We start from the raw sequence: 18,268 nt of genomic DNA, 5'->3' as shown, positions 1-18,268 counted from the left end.
TTTTAGTTTGTCCAGGTACAGAAGAGCATAGGGTATCTCTGCTTGTTTCAGTAAACTGCTACAAATTCCCTCCTGGCTGACTGTACCTGTGAAGTCCGGGAACATGGAGATGTTACCCTTGTAATGAATGGTGCCTCATTCTCTGGCTAGGCGCAAGACGGTGTCTCAATACCGGTAGTTTAATACCTGCGCCAAAATTGGTCAAGGTGTGGCACCAACCGGTGGCCCAGGTCCAAGTGCCCTTTGGGCTCTCTCTACTATAAACATTCCAGAGAGCTCTGTGCCAAAAAGGTCTCATAGCAAATATTTCCATCTTGCAGATCACAGTAGTTTCCGGAATGCCTATTATCCATAGATTGTTTTGGTGAAATCTCCCTTCAAGGTCATATTCTTGGCTCTGATAAAGTAGTTTGTCCATGTGAAGCAGCTGTTCCTTGGTTTTGAGTTGGAATTTGCACACTTCCGTTGCGCCATTGTCTAATAGGTCTAGTCAGGTCTCACAGGAGTCTACTTGTTTCTTGACCTGATCCATTTGTGAGGTAAGTAGACCTAGTTTATTGTCTATTGTTTTTAGGCTAGATTTCATGTCTAGCAGTAGGGAGTTAAGGTCCTTGTTTACGCCCACCACCCCATCCTAAGCACCCTGGCCTGTACCCACATCCAATTGGCAAGTGAGTCTTTTATTTTCGAAGGCTAGCTTTGTTTGCTTGGTATCATGTTTTCCCATGGACCCAGGATTTTGAAATGTAATTCCCAAATCAGACACTCAAAGGAGGAAGGGGGCAGATCTCAGGCTAGTGAGAGAATCAAGACCCAGGGTCGCCCAGCATTTACCGTTATCCTACGCCCTGTGGTCACTCTAGAGCAGGGTCTCCGGTGTTCTACCAAGTGCCCTACTCGCAGAGTTTTGTGTGAAGTTTGGATATTAGCTATGCTTAAACACCCTGGTATTGCCTTGTGGTAGGTCTTACCGGACTTCCCAGCTGTCCGCCTCGGGCTTAGTGCTTCGTCTCGCTCAACTCGGCCTCATCTACAGCCCAATATGATTGGATAATGCCTTTACGGGCCCACTGCATGCAAATCTTGATTTGGGGCCTTCTGTAACAAGTCTCTACTTGTTTCTGGGTTGACAGCGCTGATATTTTACACCTCACTTTGGGCCTGTATGATACGTCCTGGCTCCAGCCCCAATATTCACTCCTGTAACTCCACACGCCTGGCTGGGGGGCAACAGAAAAGCAGTCTTTGCACTTCCCCTAGGTGGCACACCCAGCAGTCACAAAGATCCCGCCGGGGGGGGGGCGACCACAGCGCCCATCACCGACAGTGGGATCAGCCTCCCGCCTGGGCCCCAAGATGTATGCAGAGCAGCAACAGTCAAATGTGGTGGCTGCCACAAGCTCGCATTGTCGGTGCAATTCGGTCCCAGGACCTCACTGGCACTCTCAGTAGCTCCTTACTGGACCTCAAATGCAATCTTCGGCTTAGTCAGTGCACACAGGTAGGCGTCCAGTCTACATCAGCATTTGGCAATATTAGGCCGCTACCTCCGGGGCACGCCGCAGCAGTCACCTCTTGTCCCTGGGCAGGCCGCGCACCTCTGCAGGGCTCCGGCAGGGCCGGTCAGTTGTTTAGTGTCCTTATTTCAGCAGCAGTCTCCGCTCTCCCCTTCACAGGCTCATTCTGCAGATTCAACGATCCCGCCCGGGGGGGAGGGTGGGGAAGAGGGGGGGGCATAGCAGAGATCACCAACATTGGGAGCAGCCTTCTGCCCGGGCCCCAGGACACTCGGAGAGCAGCAGCAGTCAAAAGTGGCGGCCGCCGCGAGCGCGCATCGTCCGGTGGAAAACGGTCCAAGGACCTCTATTGCACTCTCAGTCGTTCCTTAATGAACCTCCAATGCAGTCTGCTGCCTTTTCAGCACACACAGGTAGGCGCCTGGTCCTCATTCGCGTATGGCGATATTAGGCCGCTACCTCCGGGTCTCTCCGCAGCAGTCACTGCTCTTCCTCTGGTAGGCCTCACGTCCTCCCCTGGGCTCCAGCAGGGCCGGTTAAATGTTTAGCGGCCTTTTTTCTACAATAGTTGCAGCTGTCATGGGTGGGCACTTGCCTGCGCCCACCAAGTCACCTTTACAACTGATATTTGTGCCCCGCCTTGCCGTCACAGCGGCAATGCATCGGCTTATTTCTTCCGATTACCAGGCCAGTCGTGGGTTCTGCTCTGATTACAGCTCATTGTGCAGTCGCTCCTCAATTGTACGTACCGCAGCCGGTTCCGGCCTTTGTTGCAGATGTATGCCTCGCATCCAGAGCAGTTTTAGGATACCAGTTTATTAGGATTGTGACTAATTATTTTGAAGCCGGCAGAGACTCTCAACGAGTGGCCATCTTGCTGCTCGGCTGGCCATGCCCCTAAGCATTCGTCTACCTTAATTATACTTCAGTGCAGAGCTGTCATACCTCTTTGTGCCTCTATTGTGAGTGCACCAGTCTGGAGACTGCCCTGCTGTGAGGGTCATCACTACACAAAGGCTGGTTCTGAAGTGCAGCCTCGAAGATATTTGAACTGTAAATGCAGTGAAATTTCCCTTTCCTTATGAGGAAAGGTAGCTTCCACTGTCCTCCTGTTTTTGCTGATATGGGCAGTTTTAAAGGCAGGAAAATAAATGGGAATTTGCTTCGTCAGCATGTAGGTGTGTGTTTGTATAGCATCCCGTGTGAAAGTACATCTGTACTTCTATTGTTTCTTACAATATAGCCACTGGATGGAACCCTCCTATTGCAGTGTGTGTCCCACCTGTCGCTGACAATTCCATTTGCAGTCATGAATTCCCCAGAGACCCTCTTACTTCAGCTGCACCTAAGCACCCGCTATGTGTATGTTCTGATCTTTCACTGGGGAAACTAGACATCAACAAAAAGGCCCTTTTGCTAAAAATCGCTTGAAGCAGAAAATATACAGAACCAGATGAATACATTGTATTTGCACACACACCTGTGCCATTTGCTTTTTTTTTTTTTGTTTTTTTTTTTTTTTTTAGTTTGTATGAAAATTTATTTTTATATCAAATTTTTCAATTTATAGGGTACAGTTTCTTAAAAACAGTGAAAATTCATCAAAAGTATGGTGGAGATGTGTCAATTCTGCAGAATCCACAGATGGGCAGGCAGAGCAACTTCAGGCTCACTTCCAAGGTTCTAGGACAATGTTCCCTCTAATTTTTCTTCTCCATGTGTGGCTAGGTAATGTTTATTCCGCTGGGAGCGCAGCCGAGTGATGTGATGTGCAACTATGCAGGTGAACCAACTACCTCTTATAATTAGGTATAGAAGTAGGGAATCCCCCTTTAGGATCCTCCCTTTCCCACCTACCCACATTTTCTAAAGTGAGCATTATAGAACACATTTTTTTTAATGATACAGGCTTAAACATGCTAGGTTTAGATACTGTTGAAATTGATAATACCCTTAAAGAAATAGGGGTGCAACTCCTGGAGTTACTGTCAACTATCATAGGTCCCAATTTTTGAACTCCAACCGGGCCAACCTATTTGGTGGATTAACCCTTTTTTTTTTTTTTTTTTTTATTGAGCAGAGCAGAGGTCAGTGCAAGAAATACAAAAAAGTACCTATTTAACAAACATACTTCAGCAGGGATTATTATACACATCATCAGAATACAATCAGAATAAAATCAAGCACAAATAAAATCAAGCACTACACCTGTGCCATTTGCAGTGGCTACTTTTCTGAAGCCTTCTTAGCTCAGAAGGTATGCCATTGGGTTGTGCATTGGGTGCCCAAACCCATGTCCAATCTACAGTTTCAGGACAAATCCCAAAGAGCCAAGTAAGCATTTATTTGTTTGGATGCCAATGAACTGACTAGCTTTGAAATTAATGACAATAACACCTTCTGTGTTCAGTGCCTCAAGGCCATAGAACATTTGGAAGCGCTGCGGCTACCCACCATTTATTATCTACAGTATTCTATAATCTCTGCCCTTCGGAAGTGATACAACGTGACCTGTTTTGACGACATACTAAACTTTTTGCTAAGGTGCCAAAGGCCATTCAGTCTGTGATGTGTGCTGAATGTAAATGAGCTTCACTATCGCAAAAGCACCATTATTATGAGTCCCACGAACCCCCTTAACTACGTTGTGCAGTTCGGTGGGGGAGGGGTGAAGTTAGACACTGGACACTGCACACCGGAGCTTCAGCTGTTGCTGACTTATGGGAAACGAGCAGGCTCTGCATTCTAAGCCAGTCCGAATACATTTGGAAAACAATTTTACCACCTCACTTACCTGCCTATGAGAGGCTCCAGTGGGCTGTACTGTTCTTGAAGGAGTTCCCTTCTTTATATGTATGCACTTTAACTTTTACATTCCTTTTTCTATGTGCTAACAAAGGTGGAGCACAAAAGAGAAGAGTGATAAATGTCCTACCTTACAGCACAAGATCCTTCTCTTTGTATCTGGAGGCAGAAGCTTCAGCCTGCAGGCTATCTGGGGTAAGCAAGAGATGAGGCACCGTTCTCAATCAGAGACTATTCCCAAAAATGTCGTTTTTCTGTCCCCAGGCAGTGTGCTCCCTCACAGTACAGGTCTGCAAGAGAGGCTATGCTGGTTCCCAAGCTCGACTGTCAATTGCTGTTGTGCATCAGGGCAATGAAGGTGATCTCGTAGTGTAGTTCCTATATTCCCAATAGGCTCTGCACATTGGAATTATATATCCTGCAGCTTAGACGTAGGACTTAAGTCGACTAGGTCTCTGCCGAATATATTAGACTTAATTGTGAGTGCCAGCTAGCTCAGAGGTCACTAGAAACTTTCTCGAAAATACAAGAAGGGATTCGTTTCTGACAACCATATAACATGACAACTTTGTTTCCCCAGAATGAAACGTATCTCTGGAGTCACGGAAACAATAGACAGCTATTTCACTCAGTCAGATGTGCATGCTTCGTTTCACCAGAGTTGCTTAGAAATAGAGAGACGGGCGTTTTCAATAAAAGTATTTATTGAACAGTATTATTTCTTAAGCATAAGAAATGCACTGCTACAATTGAAATGCTAGTTAAGAAGTACAATGTATATAATACGAATAGTATTATAAAATAGTACTGTAAGAGCATGATATGGTTTCTAAGCCATAAACATAGAATACAAAAATGCATAAAGTACATACAGTGATAAAATAGTGGCTAAAAGTACTCAACTGGTGCTTCTAAAATACACCTACCCCGGTGTACCTAACCTAAGTCTAGTACGAGGGAGGAGTAAGTGTGGTGTAGCTTAAGTCTAGTAATTTTCTGCCAAGAATCTGTTCCAAGAATTCTCTAAGGGTCTAATCAGCTCCGTACCTTGGTTTTAGAATGATAGAGGTCTTGTATCGCTCTCTCAGGACTCGATCTCCCAGCAACCCGCAAGGGTAGCTTGGAAACACCGAAGCTGGATTTCTCGGCAAGAGAAAAGACAGCGTCTTCTAAGTGCGTCAGTTGGAGGGTCGGCTTCCTTTGACACTTGCAGCAGCAGGGTGTCGGGCAAGTAGTTAGTCGATCTGCTCCTAAACCACTGTGTGTTTGACTGGGCAAATGTAGGCATATTTCTACTTTGAAGGTGCCGAGTTTGACGTAAGATTGGACATAATATCGTCACTAGTGCCTTAGTTCCTTGAAAACTCCAGGAGTTCTTGGATAAATTAGTATTCAAGCAGGGGAAGTCCCTGACTGCTGAGGGCTGGTTTTTCCAAGAAATCGTTGTGGATTCTTGGAGTTTAGTGGAAGTAGCCATGCCGTATTTGGGCTGCACAGGCTAAATAAGGTAATGATTCCAATGCCTATATAAGGATTGGGTGAATTATACCTATATATGTGCATGAATCGGGAAAATTACTCTAGGGTTCTAGATTCCCACATAACAATCTATTGCCTCATTTTGTGAGATAGAAAAGAATTCATGGGCACACACAGTAACAACTTACTTGGGAGAAAAAAAAGAAGGCCATGCACAGCTGAAACTTCCTTTTGGAGAAAGGATTACAAGCATAGCACTCACACTGATGCCGTTCACAGGAGAGAAAGGAGTACATGCATATGCACAATAAACAACCTACATGGGAGAATAAAAGCCACAACAGTTCTTGCCAATGTTAAGAAATGCCAGCTGGGCTGGCGGATATCCCTAAACTTGGTGGGCAGAGGACCCTCGGTATGGCGGGTGCAATGTATTCTGTCATTCCAATGAATTTACCTCTGTCCGCCTAATTACGTCCCTTTGTGAATGTGACTCTGTTCATCATTTCACTTATGAACAGAATAAAAATAATGTAATTAAAATAATATGCTGTTCATCTAAATAAGATTAATGCCGAGTACTGCATCATCCAGTGGCCTTGTCAAAGGAGTGAGCTCACTTGTAGCACATGAATACACACTCATTAGACAAGAGCTCAAAAGATCCTCACTCTAATTTTGGACTGACTATCCAGTCTAAGTACCAATTTTTAGAGTTTGTGATGCAGCGCTGTGCAGCTAATCACTTTCCTGCTCAGCACTAGAGGTAAAGGGTGGAAACGCACTGTATTTATCCAATACAGAACATTTCTATCCTTACCCCTTGTACTGGTACTGTTTTCTCTGCCAAGCACCAACAATGGCACCTTTCCACCATGGTGCTAGGGTGCCTTTGTTGCATGCAGAAGTGTTTTGTGCACCTTCCTGCAGACAAACAATCCTGAGAGGTTTCTTCCTCAACGGAATTACACCAAGTTTGGAAGTAAGGTAGATTTTGGTTCACAGATCATGCTTTCAGTTATCCATTGTAAGTCTGTTAATTAGTTGTTGAGAAATTGAAGGAAATTCAACTTTGTTTATCAGTGATTGCGACTAGTTCACAACAATTTCATGAATAATTGCAAATGCTTGAGCCAACAGTCAAGGATCCAATCACAGACCCACTCAAAACTCATACACCCATTTAAAGAGCCACTGAGTGACTGATTGACCCTCTGACAGACCTACTCAAACACTCACACACCTAGTTACAGACCCACTCTAAGACTAGCGCTCCCACTCACAAATGCGCTCAGGCACTCATAAATCCACTTACAGATCCTCTGAGACACTTATACACCCAGTTCAGATCCACTCAGACACTCTTGCACCCATTTTTCCGTCTAGTGGTTCGAGCTGCAGGCGTGTTATAACACTCTATGGGAATTAACATTGAAAACATACTTTTCGGACCCTCCCTTTTTCTCAGCCTCTGCTTGATGAAACACCCCAAAACGTTCCATGCGCAACCAGAATTACAACAGACATGTTTTTTGAAAATGTTGTGAAGATTCTTCAAGTGGTGCCAAGGATATAGCCAAGTCAAAAAATGATTTTCCTATAGAAACATGGTCCTTATGCGTTCTGCAGCACACATAGAAACAGGAACAAACAAGGAGATATACATTTATTTCTCCTCATTACGCCTCAGCTGGAGAGGCATGAAACTTTGCTGCATTCCCAGGTGTACAATTCCTTGTAAATCTGGGAATGCGTAAAAAAACATGAGAGATGTTTGGTAACATCCACCGCAAAGCCCATGGAACGCTTCCCTTGCACAGAGTAAGGTAACGCAACCATGTGTGCGGTGTTGCTGTACTCCATATTTTTTAACCATTCACAACAATGCAAAGTAGCTTTGCGTGGCTTCATAAATCTGACTTAGAGGCTTGCATCACAGATGTATATCTTTGCATTTCTCAACATGACGCACGCCTCTCATATATATGCCCCAACCTTTTCAGTGGACCTGTACAAGTGCCAGAATAGTCGATTTTATGGCTTAAAGTTTAAATTGAGTAGCACTTAATGAATAATATGTATTCTTTTAGAAATCTATACGCCTCTAGGTCTTGGCATTATTGCTACTATTTCCTGTCCTACGCTGTTGCTGTTATAATCACAAAATAGTTCCTTTGATTTCCATATAGGAAAATGGGCTAGTATTTAAAGACTACTTCTTTTCCAGTACTAAAACTGATGTGTGCAAGGCACCGGCACAAAATGCACTCCCCATGGAAAAAGATATCAGGAAGATACTGAATGAAGGTCTACACAGGCCTTGTAAGAATAATAAAGTGTGGTCTAATACATTACATGAATTGCTCCTCTATGTTTGATACTGAATACTTTCTGATTCTTGATCTCTAAATCAGTGTGATTTAAAGTATAAAAGAGAAAACTGTCAGAATTCAAGGTTTGTTAAGGCCTGTTGAGATGGTGGATACAGGAAAGGGTGATAATGTTGCTTCGTTGAACCTCTCACAAAGCACATTTAGAAAGGAAGAGGACCAAAGAGTAGCATCTTTAATGAAAGAGCAGCAACAGTGTAATGATATTTTATTGTGCATGGAATAAGTCTGTGTGTCCTACTTTGGGAACTGTTTCTCCGACGGGAATATATTTTGAAAGCCACACTTAATGTGAAGATAATTCTTCAAATGAAGTGTAAGGAAAACAAGGATTGTTTCTGTTTTATAATAGATTTTACAAGTAAGGATTTCTGTCAATGACCCCTTATCTCGTTTTCTTTCCTTTTACAGGGTGGTCATAGTGGAGGCTTTATGGTAAAATAAACTTTTCTTTTAATTATATATCCAAAATGATCTATGTCTGTGAAGTGACATTGATTCTAACGTTTTCCTTTACTTTTCCTTCTGCAGGGCTTCTGAGTGCTGGTAAAAAACCTTTATTTTACTATGTATTACAATGCACTGTTTAAGGTAGCATTCTAATTCACCGGTTGAAATCCAGAGCTGGAACGGATATTGTTTTCGCTTTGCTGAGCTCTGTTCACAGTACCACTTGATTGAAGAGAAACACATTTCAATACAGCCTGTGTGAATTAATGTCACGGGATCCATGGATGTGATGTGACACAGTCCTGGACGGTAACAATTCAGAGCAAGAAGCAATCCACAATAATCGACGTTAAGTGTGAACTTTGTGGTCTCCTTGAAGATTACTCCAAATTTACTTTGGTGGCATTTCTCAAGCACTTGCTGATATTGAGGTGATATGTGCATAGTCGTGATAGGGTATTGTTCTACGTCTATAATGAGCTGTGCAGTTAAACGTGGTGTTATTCACCTTGAATATAAACACTGTTTCCACTTTTACAAAGTCAACTATTGTGTACCTTCATGATATTGAACTGATTGCACCCAATGTGTATGTACCGTTGAATTTGTATAGATATTCTAAGAACTCTTTGCCACTGAAAAAAAGATTACAGCCCATTTCAGCCTTGTGGCTCAGTGCACAGATGTTCTAAGGAGGAGCCAGAAAATATATGGGCCAATGTGAAACATTTGTGTAGACAACAGCAGGTGCCGATGAAACATCAGTCTGTGGAACTAAGTAGGAGTAGTGTGGTACTGGAATGGATTTGGCACATGATAAATTCACGTCATAGCACCATTACAAAGTAGTAAAATCAGTTTAGATCCATGGCATCGGTAATAACGATTTGAGATCGATTTGTTTAGTTACAACATCATATGGAAGTCGCAACTGCATGGGTTATTTCTCCGACCAGGTGGTAAATGTATGCATGGGCACATACATGGCGTGGGAAGTGGGTGAAGGTGGTGGGTAGATTGGGTGGGATTTTTTTTCTAACAAAGGACATCATTGTATATTTCCCCTCATAGAAATAAAGGGGAATGTGACTTGGCTACTACAAAAGAATTCTCATGATATTTTTCAGGTCAGTTTTACATGCTGCAATAATCGGGTCAAGCTCTTCCGCATCCGGTAATATTGGATGTGGGAAAACTTAACCTGTTTTAATAAAGTGGAGCTAAATTAATGAATAAAAGCATGCATTAAATGTGTTCCTCTTTACTTGTATTCAGGTCCGATATCTCTTAATTTTTAAGAAACTTTGAGTACTACATACCCATCAGGTTTTCAGGTCTTTCAGAGAGGATCTGGGCAGCAGACATAGCCAAAATGTTATTTGTTATGTATTCTGTAAATGTTTTGGTTATTTTAAAGAAGCTTATATAGCAAATATGTTTTTTTTTTTTTTAAATAGAAAAGCGTATTTTGAGAGCAGGTATTTCAGTACAGTATTTCAGGTTTTGGTTTGTCTTTAGTAAAAAGTAAAGTAAATGTTTAAATATGATGTTCAGAAGGCGGCGTTTGAGTGAATGCTGTAGTTTTGCCATTTTAAGATGTGCTTTGTGACTTGTAGAAGCAAGACGTTTTTGGAAATGCATTCAATGAGGAACAGCTAACAATGGGCCCCAGGAGCAATTAGAAAATTCAGTGTTTTTGTTTACCTTTTATGAAGAAGGCTCAGATTTAAAAAAGTACCGTAGTAAAGTTTATAATTTTGGTTTAGACAGTAATTTTCTAAAAGCAGTGCTATGCTAACAGTTGAGGGGAAGAAAATCATTGACAAGGCCTGCAGTAGGATACAATCCATACTTCAAGGAATTGTCGTATACCTGAAACAATAGGAACAAAGTATGTGTTTGACATCACCCCTATAATAAAAAATATTTTTAAACTACTGCGTTTTGTGCAATAAAAGGAACAAAAAGGAGCTAAATATTCATCAATGTTGTTGGTCCTAGGTGCTCTCTAAAGAGCATCAAGATGGTTTGGTATGGGAGTGTTAAAATACACACACACAGACACATACAAACATTAAAATGCTGGTTTGCGAAGGAGGTATTGAGAGCTGACTGATACTGAGATTGTTGGCGCTTCATTGAGTAGTTTCTTTAGGTATGTATGCACTTCGATCATTTCACACAAATCAGTTATTTTGTATTTTCTGTAATTTCCTTTTAGTAATGCCTGGCCTGCTATCTGCATCACCTGGAAGATTCTGACCAGAATTGAAAGTTAATTGCTTGATTCTTCTCTTTCCTGGTTTTTAATTCAAGGACTCGTCTTCTAGATTCAGATATGCATGTGATTGACCAACATTCCACTGTGGTCCTGCTGTCTCATCTAAATGATGTGTAATAAAATAACTAATGCATACCACTTTTTCCGTGTCCCTGGTGTTGATTGGGTCCTCCATGTCTTGGTGATGGTTTATAGGGTTAGAGAGCAAGATCTGCAAACACCAGACATCTATTGAGAACAGAGTACCCTTGTGATCCACCATATATTGTATCACACTAAATGAGCATGGCCATTAGGCAACACCTCTGCTATTCTGATATTTTACTTGCTAGTATTTTTAAGTCCAAACCTATAGCGCCAATAAACTTCAATCGCCATGATGCACAATGTTCCGAGCTACAAGGCCAGGAATGGATGGAAGTGCCACACACTACTTGGGGTACTTATGAATGTAATCTATAACGCTAGTTGGAAAATTGAACCTAGGTGTAAAAATGCAGTGCTGCGGAATGGGTTGAGCTGTTTCATCATCATCATAAAACTTTAGTTCGATAATCCAAGATCATAAAAGTGCAAATACAAACAAAACATATTAAAACGAACCAATTGGTACTATAGATGCTGAGATTGTTGGCGCTTCATTGAGTAGTTTCTTTAGGTATGTATGCACTTCGATCATTTCACACAAATCAGTTATTTTGTATTTTCTGTAATTTCCTTTTAGTAATGCCTGGCCTGCTATCTGCATCACCTGGAAGATTCTGAACAGAATTGAAAGTTAATTGCTTGATTCTTCTCTTTCCTGGTTTTTAATTCAAGGACTCGTCTTCTAGATTCAGATATGCATGTGATTGACCAACATTCCACTGTGGTCCTGCTGTCTCATCTAAATGATGTGTAATAAAATAACTAATGCATACCACTTTTTCCGTGTCCCTGGTGTTGATTGGGTCCTCCATGTCTTGGTGATGGTTTATAGGGTTAGAGAGCAAGATCTGCAAACACCAGACATCTATTGAGAACAGAGTACCCTTGTGATCCACCATATATTGTATCACACTAAATGAGCATGGCCATTAGGCAACACCTCTGCTATTCTGATATTTTACTTGCTAGTATTTTTAAGTCCAAACCTATAGCGCCAATAAACTTCAATCGCCATGATGCACAATGTTCCGAGCTACAAGGCCAGGAATGGATGGAAGTGCCACACACTACTTGGGGTACTTATGAATGTAATCTATAACGCTAGTTGGAAAATTGAACCTAGGTGTAAAAATGCAGTGCTGCGGAATGGGTTGAGCTGTTTCATCATCATCATAAAACTTTAGTTCGATAATCCAAGATCATAAAAGTGCAAATACAAACAAAACATATTAAAACGAACCAATTGGTACTATAGATGCCATATGCATCCAAAAATCTCCAAAGTGCAAAACATTATACACTAAAGTCCCAATTTTTCACATAACCCATCAACAGATTCTCTAGTTCCACTAAACACAGGACACATCCTGCTGTTCCTGGGGTAGCTTATAAACTAATCTGTGCAGATGTTTGAATACTAAAGTGTTGATTTAACTAGTGTCCTCACATGGACCCACATCATTCGATCTTTTCCACCCAAATGGATGTGCAAAATAGCAGTAAATTCTAAAGACTTACAGATGGAATTGCGATTCCTAAATAGCGATTTTTAAGGAATCGCTATTTAGGAATCGCAAAAGCCTATGCATGTAGGAATCGCTTTAAAATTAGCGATTCCTACACTTGCAAGGCGACCGGGGCGGAAAAGCGGCGGACGCTCTTTCCGTCCACCGAGGTCCCCCCGCCATACTAATATGGCGGGGGGGGAACGAGTGTGGATGTCGGGCGGATTGCCCCCGCCAGGCTGGCGGTGCCTACCGCCAGCCTGGCGGGGCAATCCCCCCGACATCATAATGGGCCCCTTGGTTTGAATATATCGACTGAAGGACACGCACACTCATAGTGACTAAGGGCCTGATTTAGATTTCAGAGGCCAGGTTACCCCACCACTAAGGTGATGAATATTCAGTCTGTCTTACTGCAAATGCATTAGATCCAATGGTACATGCAGTATGACTGACTGACTGAAATATTTTTCAAGCGCTCGAATGCCGCGGCATCTTGGCGCTATAGTACAGAAGAAGCAGTAAGAGCAGGTTTAGGGCAGGGAGAAGAGCCAGGTTTTCAATGCCTTTCTAAAGCACATTTTGGATTTTTGTGAGCGCAACAAGGGGGGCAGCGCGTTTCATGATTTGGAGGCTTGGTAGGAAAAAGATTTTCCACACCATCGGGCTCTCCTTATTCTTGGTTGACATACTAAGTCCTGGTTGGCTGATCTCAAGGTGCGTGATGGTGTGTATCGAGGAAGGAGTTTGGTGATGTCGTCAGGTCCCTTGCCATGCAAGGGCTTGTAGACCAGGCAAAGGGCCTTGAACTGTATTCTGCGCCTCATTGGGAGCCAATGAAGTTCGCGTATGACTTTAGAGGTTGGGTGACGCTTTGGTAGGTTCAACAGGACCCTAGCTACGGCATTTTGGATTGCCTGTAGCTTGGTCAGTTGTTTTTCTCCCGTGCCCAGGTAGAGTGAATTGCAATAGTCCACTCGGTACATTACCAGGACTCCCATCACCGTCTTTTTCAGTGTTGGCGGGATGTATGGTAAGATTTTTCTAAGGACCTTGATGGTGTAGAAGCAGGCGGAGGTCACCTGGTTGATTTGCGCCTTACAGGAGAGGTCGTTATCTAACAAAAAAACAAGATTCCTAACCTCATCTGCTGGACTGGGGCAGGAACCCGCCTCAGGAGGCCACCAGAGGTCGCTCCAAACTGAAGGTTTCTGGCCAAACTCAATTACTTCGGTCTTATCCATGTCTAACTTTAGAAAGTTACGACTCATCCAGCTTTTTACACCAAGTAGGCAGTTCCTGAAGCGTTCTGCTGTAGCTTCAATTGACTGGGATACCGACACTACAATTTGTGTGTCGTCGGCATACAACACTAATCGCAGGCCATGAGATTGAATTAAGGCGGCTAAAGGAATGACATATAGATTAAACAATGTAGGCAATAGTGCCGAGCCCTGGGGAAATCCTCCCGGAAAGGAGTATTCGTCAGATTGAAGACCTTCCCAGTGCACTTGTTGAATACGGGAATCCAGAAAAGATGTTAAAAGGGCCAGAGCAGTACCGGTGAAGCCTAAGGTTCTTAGTCTGTTTAACAGGACTGAATGGTGAACGGTGTCGAAGGCCAACGCCGCTGTTAGGTCTAATAAAATCAGGGCCGTTCTACCACCCTCATCCATTGTCCTTCGTTTTGTTTTCCTTTGCCATGATCAAGGCAGACTCTGTTGAGTGAGAGGGTCAAAATCCGTGTTGTGAAGGGTCTAGTAGCTTATTATGGTCTACATATCTCATTATCTCTCAATTCATGGCTTTCTCCAGAATCTTGGCTGGTAGGGGCAGACAGGATATGGGCCGATAGTGCTTGGGTTCAGTAGGCTCCAGAGTATCCTTCTTAAGGATGGGCCGGATGCATGCTTTCTTCCAGCTACTGGGGAATTCCCCTAGGTTGATAACCTTGTTTAACAGGGGTGTCAGGACAGCTGTTACAGTCTCTGGAATCATATGCAGTACATGGGGTGGACAGGGGTCTAACGGGGATCCTGATTTCATCTGTGTGAGTAGGTCCACAACCTGCTTCTCCTCTACTGGAGGAAAGCAAGAGTAGTTGGAGGCATCCAGAGTGGTATTCTCACTGTTGTTAGTAATTGAATCTGCTGCTAGGGTGCTAAGGTCATCATAAACTGCCTGGACCTTCAGTTGAAAGAAGGTAACAATGCTTGTCACAAAGTTCTGGTTGGGACTAAAGATTGTATCATGGGGGCTCTTTGTCAGATGGGTGACTGTTTTAAATAATTCTCTGGTGGTGTTGGAGGCTACTTGAATTCTATTTGTGAAATAGGCTGATTTGCCTGAACTATTGCTGACTTATATTCATGCAAGGCTTTGGTGTATTGTAGTTTATTTTGATGACTGTTGTCTGAACACCAAAACCGCTCCAGACGCCGGCATTTCAGTTTTATTGATTTCACCTCTGCAGAATACCATTGTGCAGTGGCGGACCGTCTTCTGTTTTTTTTTGTTTCCACTGGGGCCAGCTCATCGACTGCATGGCTAATCCAATTATGGAGTTTAATTGTTCCATTTTCAATGTTACCAAGCTTGAATACTGGGGGATCCTTAGCAAGTATGTTAGATAAAAGATTGGGTTCAAGCTTCTTCCAAGAGCGTATTTTTTCGGGGAGCGTAAGACCTCTTCAATGATTTACGAGGTTATTTAATTGCAAATTGAAAAGGATAGCATTATGGTCGGACCAATGAACAGGTTGGATCGAAATAATTTTAATATGATCGTTGTTTGTAAAAATTCCATCAAGGGTATGTCCTGCCATGTGAGTGGGATTCAAGATTAATTGATTCAAGCCAAAGCTAAAAAAATGATCAATTAATGTGGTTGAGTCGGAGTCGTTATTCGCTTCTAGATAGAAATTAAAATCACCCAAAATAGTTTAGGTGGTTGAATCAGAGGTAGTTTCTAGGTAAGTGTGTAATGCTCTAATAAAAGGGGCTCTTAGACCGGGGGGGGCGGTACACGAGCATGCCCGAGAATATCAAGCAGTTATTGTCTTTAATTTTAAAGCTCTTGGCTTCGGCCTCCAGGTCCTGTTGGGGGAGATCAAATACTTTTAGGTGGGATTTGTAGATTATCCCAATTCCAACTCCCACTGCTCCTAATCTGTTTACATATTCTACAGAGTAGCCTTCAGGGGCTGCAACATTCCAGTCCGGGCCTGAGGCATCAGATGCCCAAGTTTCTGTTAGGAACATTAGGTCAGCAGCGTGGTCAGTAATCAGTGCTTCAATTTCTTGTTTATGCTTAGACATTGATCTATTGTTCAGCAAAATACATTTTAGGATTCTTTTCCCACTGGCCGGGCGCTCTGACCCATGCTTATAATTGTTATTAGTCCGCTGATGATTATTTAGAGTAAAACACTCGGTCGTGGCCAAGAGCGGGTCTTGCGGTTTATGTGGTATAGAGGGAGAATTAGTAAGGGTCTGAAAACCACAGGAGACACAGCTAAAGGTTATGGAGATATCTACAGGGTTTGCCCTTTCTAAATGTTTACAGGAATATTGGTCCAACCTGAGCAGCTCAGCTCTTGAGTAGTGTATTTTTTTTAAATGGGCATAATTTCCCTCGCTAAGCGCGGGTCCGGCGTGGACAGGCGCAGACGGGCTTGCCTTTGGCGCGCCATCGGCGCACCGCCGGCGCGACCGCTGTGCCCGTCCACTGCGCTCCCTGGATGAAATAGCCATTTTATACCCCCAAGTGCTTGAGGGGCCGAGCACTAGACCGCTCACCTGCTCCTCGCCCAAGATGGCGGCGTCTGAGGCAGTACCCCGGCAGCACCTAATCGGCTGCAGTGGGGCTGACAACAGAGCAACGAACTCAAGAAGGGCACAAAGCGCTCATACAATCGAGCACATAATAGTGGTACCGCTAATGAAAAGAAAACAGTGACTAAGATAAAATCACAGGCGCAGTGACTTTTAAAATAAATTATATTTCTAGCTGCACAAACACTCTCTTTTCCCAGCTTCCGCCTCAGGACACACACGCTCTAATAGTCAGAACGCGCAGGAGCAATGAGGAATTTATATCCCCAAGGGTGTGAGGGGCGGAGCACTAGACCGCTTGCCTGCTCCTCACCCAAGATGGCGGCGTCTGAGGCAGTACCCCGGCAGCACCTAATCGGCTGCAGTGGGGCTGACAAACGAGCAACGAACTCAAGAAGGGCACACAGCGCTCATAAAATCGAGAGCAGAATAGTGGTACCGCTAATGAAAAGAAAACAGTGACTAAGATACAATCACAGGCGCAGTGAGCTTTAAAATAAATTATATTTCTAGCTGCACAAACACTCTCTTGTCCCGGCTTCCGCCTCAGGACACACACGCTCTAAACGTCCTCCCTTCTCAGCTTCCTTTCTGCAAGTGAGTGGATGGGATATCCATCATGTTTGTTACATAGTAGCCTGCCCACCAAATTCTAACTCAGACCCTAAGGGCCAGATTTATCAAGGGTTAGCATCACCATAATGCTATGCAAGAGGGTGCAAGGGTGACGCAGAACCTACATGAGATTTATCAAGCCACACACGGCCACATTGTGTACCACTGAGTGGTTTAATAAATCTACAGTAACTCAACACAGCGCAAATTTCTGCGTTGTGTTACTCTCCCGCAAGAAGGATTTCCATGGGTGGAGCATGGGTGTTCCCATGCATCCATCCACGGATTTTAGCACATTCCCTGATTTACTATTAATGGTAGACGTGGGAATGTGTTGAAATACTACACCACCCCAGTTCAGGCACAACGAGGAGAAATATCTTTATTGCTCATAATTTTTCCTCTTTCTATGTGTGCTACATTGTGCAGCACACACAGAAAGAGGAAAATGGCTCTGAAGATTGTTCTTGTGCAGGAAGGTGTCCCTTCCAGCACAAAAACAATCCTGCCTACAAAGCAGGCATCCTTTCATCATGATGCAAAGGTGCCTGCATTGACAATAGGCAGCAAAAAGTGCCCCGGGGCTAGGGAAGGACAAATATGTGGCATATACTGTTAAATGTGGCACATTTCTGCCCTTTAACTTTCAGGCAGTGCAGCAAGGTAGTCAGCTGGTGTGCGCTGCATAAAAAAGGTAAATATGGGCCTAAATGTACTGCTATTCACTATATTGGGGTAATTTTGCTGTGACCTTTGCATTTCTTGACAAGTGGAACAAGAAATTCAATGTGCAGTACCTATTAGTAATTAGTAGAAAAATAGCATTTGCAACAAATCGACAATTGAAAAAAAAGAGTAAATCACTGGTTAGTTGGTCCAAATTTCCTCGGAATGTGTAACCAGTGTTGCTTCTCTGTAATCTGAAAATAATGGTACCAAATTACACTGTTGCCAATACACTCAATGCAATTAGTAGCCAGGTGTGAAACTATAACTGAATAAAAATCATTTTCAGGATTTATTGAAAAGGAATGAAAATTAAAACACATGAACCATTGTCCAGTTGGAGGTGGTAATCTTCAATAAATCCATAATCACTAACACCGAAGCCAAAGAGGAAACTCATCTAAATTAGTCTTTGGAATGATTCTGTGGGCCTTGGTTCACAAGCGAGAGAAGATATATATATATATATATAAATATATATATATATATATATATATATATATATATATATATATATAT

General features: G+C 43.0%; 1 protein-coding gene across 1 annotated transcript in view; it reads left to right on the top strand.

The window, feature by feature from the left end:
- Positions 1 to 11,060, top strand: part of LOC147663706 (uncharacterized) — a 54,758-nt gene extending 43,698 nt beyond the window's left edge. The window contains exons 15-16 of the mRNA XM_086950252.1: positions 8,603 to 8,626; positions 10,863 to 11,060. Of these exons, the coding sequence (XP_086806378.1) occupies positions 8,603 to 8,626; positions 10,863 to 10,865 (27 nt within the window). The 3' untranslated portion in view covers positions 10,866 to 11,060. The remainder of the gene's footprint in view (positions 1 to 8,602; positions 8,627 to 10,862) is intronic.
- The last annotated feature ends 7,208 nt before the right edge of the window (positions 11,061 to 18,268 follow it).

The sequence above is a fragment of the Lissotriton vulgaris genome, unplaced genomic scaffold (assembly GCF_964263255.1).
Source record: "Lissotriton vulgaris unplaced genomic scaffold, aLisVul1.2 SCAFFOLD_6018, whole genome shotgun sequence".
Taxonomy (NCBI): Eukaryota; Metazoa; Chordata; class Amphibia; order Caudata; family Salamandridae; genus Lissotriton; species Lissotriton vulgaris.
Note: the sequence above shows the minus strand (reverse complement) of the source record. Positions and strands in the feature narration are given on the sequence as shown.